Source organism: Megalops cyprinoides, chromosome 15, assembly GCF_013368585.1.
Source record: "Megalops cyprinoides isolate fMegCyp1 chromosome 15, fMegCyp1.pri, whole genome shotgun sequence".
Lineage (NCBI taxonomy): Eukaryota > Metazoa > Chordata > Actinopteri > Elopiformes > Megalopidae > Megalops > Megalops cyprinoides.
This window is the reverse complement of record NC_050597.1, coordinates 29354318-29367331: the sequence shown is the minus strand read 5'-3', so window position 1 is coordinate 29367331 and position 13014 is coordinate 29354318. Positions and strand designations below refer to the sequence as shown.

At 41.5% G+C, this 13014-nt stretch overlaps 1 protein-coding gene across 2 annotated transcripts in view; it reads right to left on the bottom strand.

Annotated features, from left to right (window-relative positions):
* Positions 1 to 2906: 2906 nt before the first annotated feature.
* LOC118789672 (ligand-dependent corepressor-like) overlaps positions 2907 to 13014 on the bottom strand; it is a 36549-nt gene continuing 26441 nt past the window's right edge. Inside the window, exons 4-7 of one of the 2 annotated variants that reach the window (XM_036546177.1) lie at positions 10121 to 10253; positions 9283 to 9582; positions 7471 to 7567; positions 2907 to 4104 (exon numbers count right to left, since the gene is read on the bottom strand). In XM_036546177.1, the coding sequence (XP_036402070.1) occupies positions 3144 to 4104; positions 7471 to 7567; positions 9283 to 9582; positions 10121 to 10253 (1491 nt within the window). In that variant the 3' untranslated portion in view covers positions 2907 to 3143. Of the gene's footprint in view, positions 4105 to 7470; positions 7568 to 9282; positions 9586 to 10120; positions 10254 to 13014 lie in introns of both variants that reach the window. The other variant, XM_036546178.1, reaches the window with a different exon arrangement.

Sequence of the window (13014 nt, the reverse complement as noted above, 5' to 3'; positions counted from 1 at the left end):
TGCAATATAGGCCTATGACTCAAAGACATATGTTAACAGTGGAACTACTACTACAAAAAAAAAAAACACTTTAGTGTCTATGCATTTCATGCATAATTCTGTACCGAAAGGTATTTTATTTTAAAGTAAGTTTATTGCTCAACAGCCATCAAAAATCAATGCTTCTAAAGCCTTAAAAAGTGTTTACCACGGTGATGACTGAGCAATTAATATTTTGGTTAGCACCAATGAGCACTACATTTCCAAATATATGCATTAAAACAAATTTCTCTATAATATTAAACTCCCACTGTCTGGAAAACCGACGTGTCTCCCATTTTGAAGAGAAGAGGTACACACCCCTGCTTTTTAGCTGGTCTATACTATTTTTTCTGCATTATTTTCAAGGAATTTCAAGGAGTGTGCAATTGTGTTGATGCCTTAAATACATTTCTTTTTTTTGTTTCATCACTTTAGTCAACTGTTGTTGCTTCAAGACCAGAAATTGATAAAGCAAGTGCATTTCAAAGGAGTTTAAAGTAAGTGCTGAGAGTGTTAAAGAGTGGTTAAAAGTGGAGTGGAGTTGTGCACCTTGGCATGTCTAAAGGCTTTGGGGTAAATTCCTGGGTGGGACACTGCTGTTGAACCTTCAGTAAATATCCATGTATCCCCATGTAAAACAGCAGGGAAACATGTTAAAAACAGGCTACATGAGCTGCCTTGAATAAGGGCATGACTAAGCTAATGAGTAATGTATAGTAATGAAGTAATTAAAATGTATTAAAAATGGATTTTTTTTTCCATTGACAAAAAAGGTGGGACGTTGAGAAGAATTCCCAGATTGCATTCATCACGGATCCTTACCCTCATCCATCAGAGGATAAAAATATTTTTTAAAAATCAACCATTTTACATTTTACAACTCAAACTACCAACTAGCGTACACTGAGAGGTAATGGTGAGATAAGCATGTTTGGTAAAAGCTGAAGCTTTTATCATTTTCTAACCATAAAAACCGTCTTATGTTCTGTCACAGTCCTTGACTAATGTTATACACACACAATTACTTTCCGCTTAAAATAAAAGTGCTATGTCAATAAATACGGGGACATCTATCATAAACCTTTCCCCCTCCACTTAAAAGATAAAATTTTCTGGCTGACTCCTACCCCCAACCCAGGGCTAACATCAAATGTCAAAACACCTTCCTCTGGCTGCAGAGGGCTGTGCTGTTTACATTTGGATTTCAACATTCCCAACTAAATTTACACAAAGTGTGTTATTGGTTACGGTCAACCACGCACACCTCCGTAAACGAGGGGGATGGCAGAAAATGGCAAAATACAACTTGAGCCATATTGGACCACTGAAATTAATGATTAATATCAGCCACATTTAATCTAGCTAGCTAACATGCGTTTCAGTGTCAAAATGGAGACTACACATCTAGCTATCCATGTTGTTTTAGCTCAAATATCCATCAAATAGGGGCAATACCTTCGCGTAGGACCTGAGTAGATTTTTGGAATTACTTTTCACATAAAGCACTGAAATGAAATGGGATGCTATAATCGGTACTACCATCTTTCTCCAGTATCATTACCATTAGCCAGCAGCTTATCAGATAGCTAGCAAGAGATCTGCAAAGTATTTGACAGCTATCCATCCCCAGCAGGACCCAGCTAGACAGAGCTTCTTTGTCATTTCCATATGACAGCGAAGAGAATGTGCCACATTTAGACTGTGATTGGCCCATGGCTCAGAAATATCACCATATCATGGGTAAGCAACAGCCCAAGACTGACACTGCAAGTGGGCCAAACTGAAACAGGGCAATCTCCTTTCCAGACAGAGGATTATTCATACAGTATTCATCGGTCTGCAGAGCAGGCTAACTACCCCCCACTTTTCTCCAATTAAAAGATTCCGCTTTAAAAATCTCATGCATTATAAATGACACTTAATTTTAGTGGCAAATTAACAACAACAATAATTTGTTATTTCTCAGTAATATAGACAGTTCTCAGTGACCCTGAGGTGAGAAGTAAAATTATCAGTAGTTTAAATCCATACAGTTAAAAGTTATCCTAACTGAAATTTCAGTGTGTCTCCTCAGTGTAGTACTTCAAAACACAGCTCACTGTTAAAAATGAATTTCACCACAGCCGGCAGGAGGACACATTTTACAAACGTTATCTTTCTGCCTCAGCTTAAGACTGTTACCAAAAAAACGTGAGGTGTTGTGTCATTCTGATGTACCCCCAAATCAAAGGGGAGAAACTTGTGAGAAGCTCCCACCAGGAGACAGAGGGAAATAATATCCTGTAGACTAAGTACAGAAGACTGCAGCAGCAGCAGTAGTGAGGTAACCAGGCCTTACACAGAGCTGTGAAGCTACGCATGAGACCAAACATGCAGTACAGCTGAAAGCAAAGCAAATAGAAAATAAGACAAGTCTTTGATAAGCAGAAAAAACAAGTCCATCCCTGAATGAAACTTTGCAAGCTTGTCAGCTGTGTGTGTGGGTAATTAGAGTAATTAAAAGGAAAAAAAGGTGACGTTGCATTGATGAATAAATCTGCCTACAGAACATTTAATTTCTTCCCTGGATAAAGGATCCCTCGTGAGAATATGTGAGGAATTATGCCGACATGATTTCCATTCACAGGAAAAGTATCGACAGTGCTTAAGATATATTATGTTTTGCAGCGACAGTCTGTGAAAGAGGGGAGTCTAGAGGGACTTATTAACCCATTTTGCTAATGGATTTAACCCTCCTAATGCAGCTCACACACTGGAGAGCTCTTTGAACACTTCCTCTCTCCCACAGACCGGCCTCCACCAGCCATGCCTCCAGTTCAGACATGTGGGAGGGGACACGAGGGGAGTTTGGGGTTAGGGGGTGGGAGTTTGGGGGGGGGGGGGGGGGTTTGATTTCATTCACTTTACTTTGAATGGTTTAACTAACGAATGGCTTGAATGCATTTTGTTTTACCATTTAAGAAAAGAAATATCCAAAAAAAAAATTAAAAAGTGTGTATACAGTGCTAGAGCAACAACTGTAATTTGTTTTTGCCTCCTTAAAATTCCTGCGTTTGGGCTCACCCAGATACTGCAAAAGTAAATTGGCACAACTGAGGATCCACTTTTCTTTCTCTTTTGCTCTACTCATCTTTCTCATTGCTTGCCCCCTGTGCTCCGTCCTCTCTGGGCCCCATGTCCGGCTCGCCATCCTGCCCCTCTGCTCGTAGCGTTTTCATTTTCTTCTTTGGAGGGTTTTTCAGCGTCCCCAGACGCTCCTTGACTTTGTACTCGAGCGTGCTGTGGGGGATGCCGTACATCGTCTGCGCCTTGGACACGCTCATCTTCCCGCTCATCACCACGGAGATGGCCTCCTCCAGGATCTCGGTGTTGTACTGCCGGTAGCGGCCCCTCTTCTTCCGCGGCTGCTTCGAGCCGGGGTCCCCTTCCGGGTCCGAGGTCGGGTACGGCTGCCCGGGGGCGGAGCGGTCCACGTCCGGCCCCCAGAAGTCCGCCCCGCCGTCGAGGACCCCGACGCTCCTCCGGCTGTGTTTGGGGAGGATGGAGCGCAGTTTCCTGCTGAGCGCGTTCTCTGAGTGGGGGCTCACCACCAGCGAGCCGTAGCCGTACAGGTCGGAGGCGTGGGAGCCCCAGGAGAGGTCCATGCCCCGCACCTGGGGGATCTTCAGGTCCACGGGGGGCGAGTGCCCCGGTTCTTTCTTCACCTCCTGCGGCTTCGCCGGCGTGGAGCCTTTGGAGAACGCGCCGGAGCTTTCCAGGAGCAGGGGGAGGTCCTTCAGGTCGTTAAGTGCACTGTTAGCTTTGAGCTTCAGGAGGCCGTCGAAATGAGGCCTCCAGGAGCCGTCCCTGGAGAGGAGGGGGTGCTGCCCGTGGTTGAGGAGCCCCGCTGAATCCGCGCCGGGCGGGGGGCCCAGGGGCTGCGCGCGAGCAAGCAGCTCCCGTTTGATCTGCAGCGAGTGCGCGAGGGGAGGCTTAAGGGGGGCGGAGTGGCTGTAACTCTCCCTCGTCCCGTCCTGCGAGCTTCTCGGGGGCAGCCCGTCCTCATCTCCGTCCCGAAAGATGTGGTCCGCTCTCACAGGACGCCTGATTGGATGGAAGGAAACTGGTGTAAGCAGAGCTTGCACGGCTTTAGGGAAGGATGGGTTAGGGAGGGGAGGGTGTGGCCACTCCTTTATTAGAAGACCTTGCTTGGGTAACATCACTTTTTCTCTTTAATAAAAATTTGTTTAGGGTAGCTTAGAAATAAAAGGCGCTCAAGTTATTTGGAATGAGTTTATTTTGGTTTTTTGTTTTTTACTTTTTTTTTTTTTACAATATGGATGTCAAAGTCAACAAAACAAATGATAATAAAAACAAATAAACAAATGTCCAGGATAAAGAAATTAAGGGAAATGAAAGAAAATATAAAAGAAAGAAATGAATATTTAACCCACTGGCCAGTCACAGGGAAAGGGGGGATGTTTCTCGTTGCAGAAAAGCAAAGCATTGCATGAAATTTCTGAAAATAGCATTGTAATTCTGAACTACAAAATGGTAATTGCCCAAGTAGTACAGCTCTTAGCTAGTGACGTTACCACTTAACAAGTACAGCAATAAAAGAGTAAGCCAAGAGATACAGGAAATTAACATTTAAAACTCTAACTTTGCTTACATACTCAAAACATACACACACACTTAGAACGATTACATTTATCTGAGAGAATAAATTTACCTGCTGCATTGTTATCAAGCTGCAAAGCAAACAACCATTCCAAAGCCAAGCAAACACAAATTCTTTATAACCATTTTTGCAGGGGGAGAAATCGAATACTTTGACGTTCCATCTCGGGTTTATTCTTTTGGTTTAATGGAAAGTGATAGGGAAAGATGGATCAAGATCTTTTTCAATTGCACTTGATCAAAAATGCAGGCTGTTGAATTGGTGGGCAGGTTTCTTTTTTGTGATTGGGTGAAATGGTTGCTTGAAACAAAACGGAAATGATGGAGAGAAACGAAAAACATCCCCAGTATCAGTCAGATAAAGCCGCTCGTGGTTTAGGAATGAGATCCGCACAATGGTCTTCAGCTGGCTCTCTGACAGATCGGCCACTCCCACCAAACACACAGATTTGGCTTCACCTTCGCACTTAGACTTTTGTGGCACATCATTGCATAACCCCTCCCACCCTGGTTCATCTGGCTATGACCTCATAATTCTGGTCATAAAAGATCTGCCTTCTTGAAAGGAACAAAGGTAACTGACATTTTCATCAGCTGGATCTGCCAAAGCACAGAGGTGCTGAACATGCCGGACTGAGTTTCTTTAACAGGGGTGCTTCACGTAAAAACTAGATTGGACAGTCACCTGTCCAGCATGCATGGTTTCAAACGGTACCAGATCTGCATCTGGGAGAAATCATATTCAAAATAAGGTAGAAGACTGCATGACCACAGATTATTAAAATCAGAGGTTTTGATTGTCTGTAGCTCTCTACAGCTGACCTGTAATTCACCACATGTGAATTACATGTGCCTAAATGCTTACATGTGGCTACACATATCTCCCATGAAAACAGATGTAAACAGCAGCACCCATCTGGTAGCCCCCTCCTTTTTCTTGGGTGCATCTCCAGTACATTCAGTCATGACTACCCAAGCCCTTTTTGTTAAGTAAAGTTTGCACTGAATTCTTTAAATCCAAACAACTGCTCACGTCATGTCATTCAAAAATAGCTGGGCACAAGTTAACATGAAGACTACCTTGAATTAAACAAACACTCAAGGACTTTTTCTGAACCCATCATATGTCCACATAAATTTTCTGAGAAGCGCATCTAGGACCAGATCTAAAGGGCCTTCCACTTATTTCCAGTGCAGTTTTCACTACATCTGCAACAGGATGCTATATTTTGAAATAAACAGCATTATAAAGGGATCATTCAGGTTTTAAGTCTGTCATATACTTTAAATTCTGAAAAGAGCAAGACAAGAAACTGATTTAGGTCTATTAACTACAATTTCTATAATTCGTAACCTGCAATATTGATCAATTCTGCTATACTGCCCTTCAGACAAACGATGAACCTTTTCAAGTTTTAATGTTTTTTTGACAAGGTTGCAGGTGAGAGTTGATATTGCCACTATCAGGCCTGCTTCCGGATGATTTTAATATTGCGGGACAACAGACACAGGAGTGTTAAAAACGGCCTCCATTTTGTACTGTACTATATCAAGGGAAGGCGGTGGTTCCACTTTTCGGGTGAATACCCATCCGCCAAAAAGACAGCAGCAAATCTCATAAGGGGTGTAACGGTACACATATTTGTACCGTACCATTCAGTGTAGGACGTTCGGTTCGGTGTGCGTTGTGATCTGAGTGAATATAGTATAGCTTTATCCACACACATTACGTGCATAACTTTAACGTTTTGGTCGACTGACCATCAGAGCATAGAGAATACAGTGATACTTGAGAAGATACCGTGTGCCCTCTCTTCTACATTTCTGTGTGCGGAACTAAAATTAAAAACTCAGCTTCCTCTTCAATTCCATAACGGAGCCATAACTTAGCAACTGAATTAGCACATGTTCAGTGATGCAGCTTCGTAAGTATGACGACCGCAAAGCCAAAGCTTGAGGACCCTTTAATGGATCTTTATTTTATTATTATACTATTTATATATTTATTATTATTTATTTGACAACCTTCAGAAGCACTTTAAGTTTTGTTAGTAGGTTGCAGCAATATTAACTGATTTGTTTTTTTTTTTTAATAATACCTAGACGTAAGATGTCTTGATCTAAGATGTCTAGATGTTTTTTTTTTTAAGAAAAAAAGGTATGTGCCTTTATGTGCATTCCTTATTTGTTCAGGAAATTATGGCTAGTTTGCCACTGTTTACAAGTTTGTACAATTTTATATGTTTACAAGTTAAATTCATAATAAATGAAAAGAAATTCCATGTTTTGCATGTCTTTTTTTACTGTACCGAAAACGTACTGAACCGTGACTTCAAAACCGAGGTACATACCGAACTGTGACTTTTGCGTACCTTTACACCCCAAAATCTCATATAAATGTTCACAAAAAACCTGTAATGGAAATTCATGACCCCTCACTGCACATTAACTTGACCATTCAAAAACACATTTAATAAAATTATTATGGGATGTAGGTATGACAGGTAGGCAACACCACATGCCCAGGTGTGAGACCGCCCAAGTCAGTTTCCATAAAAATACTTTGGTGAGAGTATCATGACTAACCCTACGTCTACAAAAAAGCCCCAATCCTAGTTTATATCCAACCATAAACACATGCCATTTGTCACTAATAGAGTTATGGACGCAAGCTGCCATTCAAGTGTAGAAATTATCATACACCGTTTCCTATAGCCTTTCCACAGGAAAGCTGGGCGGCGTAAGAGAAAAAAAACAATAATAAATCTAACTGAAAATATCTCTACTTACCCTTTCACTGTGGGTGTGGTCGAGTAGATGTGAGAGTTTCTGAGGGACGAGCCGTCCGTGGCACGACTCTTCTTGGTTGAAAGATCAAGTACTCCATCTGCAGGAAGGACAACATCAGACCCCACCAAGTGGGGTTTAAGACCTAACTCTGCACCAGCTCCTTCCAGACACTTCCACAATATGACTTAATATGGTGACTGACTAGAACGGTCCTATTTTTAAAATATGCACTAAATCTATACTAAATCCATGCACATATGCAGACAGACAGACACACACGGTATTGTTAGTGTGTACTCATAATGCATATACATTAACATTCGCACTATATAAGTGAATAACCACATGAATGACCAAATGTAATTCCCCTAGCATAAGTGCTCCAAAAACCACATATTTTGTAATTCACTGCTTGTATAAGGTATAGGCTGCAATATAATAAATTCCATTACTAGTATTTCATGGTTTTGCAAATGAATCCACACTATATATATATATAATATAATAATAATATAATATAAGAAATTAACTAATCTGTTGATTTATACAGAAGGAAAGCCTTTGAAAATACATAAACTGCAACATATTTTAAGCACATTTTAAACATTTCTTTAAATATGCAACAATATTTTCCTGAACTATCACTCAAATTAAACGTGTTTTTGATCTTTTTTGAAGTTACTGTTAGAGAGGAGGTAAAGTATGAGTCTGGCATTGGAATGCAGTAAACATATTTCACACAAGTGCTAAAATTCAGCAACAAAATTGTTGGTTTCAGCTAATTCTAACACTGTAAGATATGCCATGGTCAAATACCTAGTCAAAAACATTATAAGAAAATGTATTTGATTTCACTCCAACAATATTAATGTTTCATCAAGTGTTGCATGGAAGCAAAGATGAATCTGAGGCTACTACTGTTTTTATACAGTTCTTAACATTATTCATGTCATTCATTCACATCCTTTTGCAGCAGCTATGTTAACAGTTACTTAAATGACATTCTCAGAAGGACATCATCAATACTGGCATAGATTCAAGACACGGTTTAGGAATGCCTAAACATAAATTGGGATTTGGGATAAAAGGCATGGTTTATCCCTCCTAGAGGAAGATTACTTTGCAGGAGGAGATGCACCTTGCTGGCATATCCCAAAACAATGCTACACCTTCTGTGTCCTGCATGTTGCACATTTGACAATTTTTTTTCAGTTGATGGATGATGGTAAGGTCATGAAGTCTTCCAGTAAATACCTGTACCCCTATTACCCGCATCAACTAGAGACAAGCGAGTGGGATTTGAAAGTGTGCATGTTCGAAATGCATTTAACTCAGATGTGGGGACGGCCGAGATCCTCGAAAAGAAATAAAAATCAGCACTGACAAGAATCTATGCAGTTGTACAGTGTCTGGTTTTAGTGGTGAAGCAGCATCAGCATAGCCTTGAATTACTATTCCCAAGCTCTGTTCCCACACCTGTTTTCCTGTCTCCTACTCTCAACCATTCTGAAAAAACCTCACCGTTTCAACACTATCCTTGCATTAGATTATCGTCATGTAGCAGACGCTCTTATCCAGATCAATTTACACAGATTACCATTTTATCCATTTATGCAGCTGGATATTTAACGACGCAACTCTGCATTAAGTACCGTGCCCAAAGGTACAACAGCAGTGCCCCAGCGGGAAATTGAACCAACAACCTTTCGGTTAGGACCCCTGATCTTTACCACAATGCCACATTTCTACCCATTGCTAGCTTTAAAATGAATAAAGCCCTGCCCCCCCCACCCCCGGGCGCCACTCCCACACCTTGCTCACTGGGCACCGCCTCGGCCTTCTTGACGGTGAGGTCCAGCGGGGAGTCCTGGTCCGCCATGAGAAGCTTGCTGAGAACGGGATTCTGTGCAGAGGCAGCGGCAGCAGCTACGGGGGTGGGGGGCGGGAATGAGGGTGCCTTCGGCAGGCTTTGGTCCTTGGTGCCGTTGGGCTGGGGGGAGTCCTGAGAACAGCTGGTTTTTGAGGTATATTCAGCAGCGAACTGCCGGATCATTCGCTGCATTATCTCGCGAGCAACTAGAGGAATGTGGGGGTCTGAGAAGCTTGGGATATCTGCTGGGGAGAGAAGGGGGGAAATCAAATACAAAAAACATTAAACTTGATTGCAAGTTATATTTATTATCATTATTATTAATAATAAAATAAAGCAAACATACTTCAATAGCAGTGCTTCTTTCTCGTATTCAATTTCCAAGCATAGCAAAGCCGAACATTTCCTGTTCCCCTAACATTTTAGAAAGCGCTTCCTGCAAAGTTAAGGTAAACAATACGCCACAAAACGGCCTGGATTCAGCACACAGGCTGAAAAAACATTTATATTAGGCTACACTGCCAGGAAGGAAACAAGAACATGCAAAGCAAAAATAAAAAGAACATTATAAGTAGGGGTTTCTGTGGACACGGGTTCAAACAGTCACGACTATTTGCAGGCGCTTATTCAGCATCGTAATCAAATGAAACACCATTATGCTAAACCAAATACACCTGAAGTCCTTTCTGAAGTCAGTAAAAAAAACAGGAAATGACAAATTTAACTGGTAAAAGATGCATGCCAGGCCTTAAGAGTTCATCATTTACTCAGATGACGTACCTTTTCTGTAAAAGACAGCATTGAGGAACTCTTCCGCTTGCTTCTCAAGCCTGGTAATTTTGGACTGTTCTTGCTTGCAGAGGGTTGTTTCCTCTGTGTCCGAGACTTGGTCGTTTAAACCAATTAAATGTTCCTACGAGTGAATGATAGTTACAAAAGACAAAACAAATGGGATTTATTCAATATGCGGACACCTAAACGATGGGACCAAAATGGGGCAAAAATAACAGCATCAAAAGAGAAGTGGAGCCACTCAGAGCAACTGGAATGATGATAGAGATAAAAAGGAAGTCATCTTTAGGAAAGAGCTTTTAGCCAATGCCTGGATGTCTGCCTTTGGCTCTGGGCTTCAACATCAAAGATCAAGAAGATCAGGACACAGTCTTAAGGAGACAGTTTAACCTAAACCATCACATGCCACTGAGACAGACAAACACATTCCATCACGTACTTATGAAATTATCACTTCATTATTAATCAATATTCTGAGAGTAATACCGTACGCTACGGTCCAGTACTACAGTCCAGTTTGAAGACAAAATAAAATGAACACCCCAAGTCAGTGCTACTCCCATCCCAGTGGGGGTTTTCCCTAGAGAGTGGAAAAAAAAAAAATCACTGAGCAAAACCTTCATAAATTACCAAGTGAAAATGGAAAGCAACAGACAGCCTTTTGAGGCATGCCATCACAGTTAATTGCACAAACCAATCTCTTCAGCTGGGCCTGACTCTGCCTCTCAAGGGTCTACACAGCAATGGGATCAATGAATCAATTGTTTCTATCCTTTGTACAGTCACAAAAAACAATGCTGATCTGGCAATGCCTGCAATGCGTTCAAAGAATAAAATATCAGCCTTTTTGCAAATATTTTTGGAGCCCAGCAGGCTGACCTTGGAGGCTTAAGGGTTGGCTGAAAAGCTCGTCTTACGGGTCACCTATTCTGAGACGTGGGGCTCGCATTCGGAGGTGAAAGTCTACACCGGTGTTGGTGGAAGGCAGAGCAATGCTTTCCCAAATATCCATAATTAATACATGGGAGGCATCGAAAATAAATACGCCGCAGGCCTAGCCCAAACTGAACAAACAAACAGGGATGGATTACATCAGCCCGCTGGCTTTCTGCAGGAAACAGCAGTCAACCCTCCAGACCTTACTTTAGGCAGGAAGTTATAGTATGGTGCTGAATAAACGCACAGCTATTTCATGTAAAACCGAAGATATATTAACTAAAATATGATCAACACCATTGTCTTTTAATAAAATATGAAAAAATATTGCCATTGCCATTTCCATCTGAGACTGTACTGTAAATTTTGTGTATTTCAATTTCTCTGACCCTAAAATAGGCTTAAACTGGCAAACAGAAATGTGCTACTTAAGGCATGCAATGCGTCATTTTAGGACATTACAGGCCCTTCAGACTGTGTTTAATGTGCTGCATCAATGTTCAGCATGAAACCAGCAGGTCCACATTTCCAAGAGCTACATTACATCTGGTAGCAACAGATTCTAACAATGTTGGATGGCCAAAACAGTTGAAGAAGCAAAATGCAATAATAAAACATCCTTAAAAACAAAAAAATAGTATAAACTAGAAATTAAGTAATACCTTTAAAATTTTTTGTGTAATTATTTTAAATGACTTGACTCAATCATCACTAAATTCATCAGGGGAGATAAGAAACCTAGGCTTCGTCTGGCAGTTTTGCAACGGGCAAAAGAACACGGAGGCCTTGCACTTCCTAATTATAAGCTTTATTATTGGGCATTCAAACTTACAGCTCTGCAAGTTTGGTTAGATATGAGCTTTCTGGTATCTTGGAGAAAAATCGAGGCTTCTTTGAACCACCCCCATCATTTACAAGATTTACCATTCACTATCTGTAAAATGAAGAACTTTGCTTTGAAATCTGGCCGTATCATAACTCACTCCCTCACAGTGTGGAAATCAGTGGAAAAATTTTTAGGAATACCAACCCCCCTTCATGCCCCTCCACCTATTTGGAACAATCCATTTTTACTATCCAGTGGTCAACCTTTCACCTGCTCAGCTCGGTCTTCTAGGGGTGCGTTTACTCATCAGGATTTGTTTTGCACAACAGGCTTGCGCAGCTTCCAGGACATAAAGGGAGCCTTCTCTCTCCTGAGCACAACCCACTTCTTGTACTTACAGATTCGCTCAGCTATTCATGGTAGTAAAGTTGGCCTGGATAGAGGTTTAGTCACTAAACCCACTACTGGACTGGTTCTTAGTAGACAAAGGATTGGTTAGACACAGGTTGGGACCGCTGATGGTCTGGGACAGAGAGCTAGGTGTGTATAAGGAAGCTCCTGATTGGAGGAGAGTTTGGGATTACTCCTTTTCATCGTCAAAGAATTTGGCGCATCAACGTATTCATTTTAAACTTATACACAGGGCTTATCTTACACCCGAAGAAGGTTTCTCATGGGGTTAATTGCAGATCCCTTCTGCAAGACCTGTAATCAGGGAGCAATTGGAACAATACTTCCATGTTTTGGGAATGCCCAAATGTAATGACATTCTGGGAGGAGGTGGCTAACACAATATCAGGGATCTTGCAAACCAAAATTCTCCCCTCCCCTGCTGTGTTCCTACTGAATGATGTCAGTTTAGGCTTCTCTGTCCCACATAGCAATTTCTTGTTAGTGGCCCTCACAGCTACAAAAAAAATCTCTTACAATCCTGGTTATCACCAGAACTTCCATTATAAAGGTCATGGTTATCCAATCTGAATTCAACTATTATTATGGAGAGATGTACCGCCAAGCTACACGGGGCTAAACCCAGAACTATTGAGCGCTGGAATATGTTTTTAGGATTGATAAGAGATCTGTGAGGTAGTCAGGTGTGTGATGAAAACAATGCAATTGG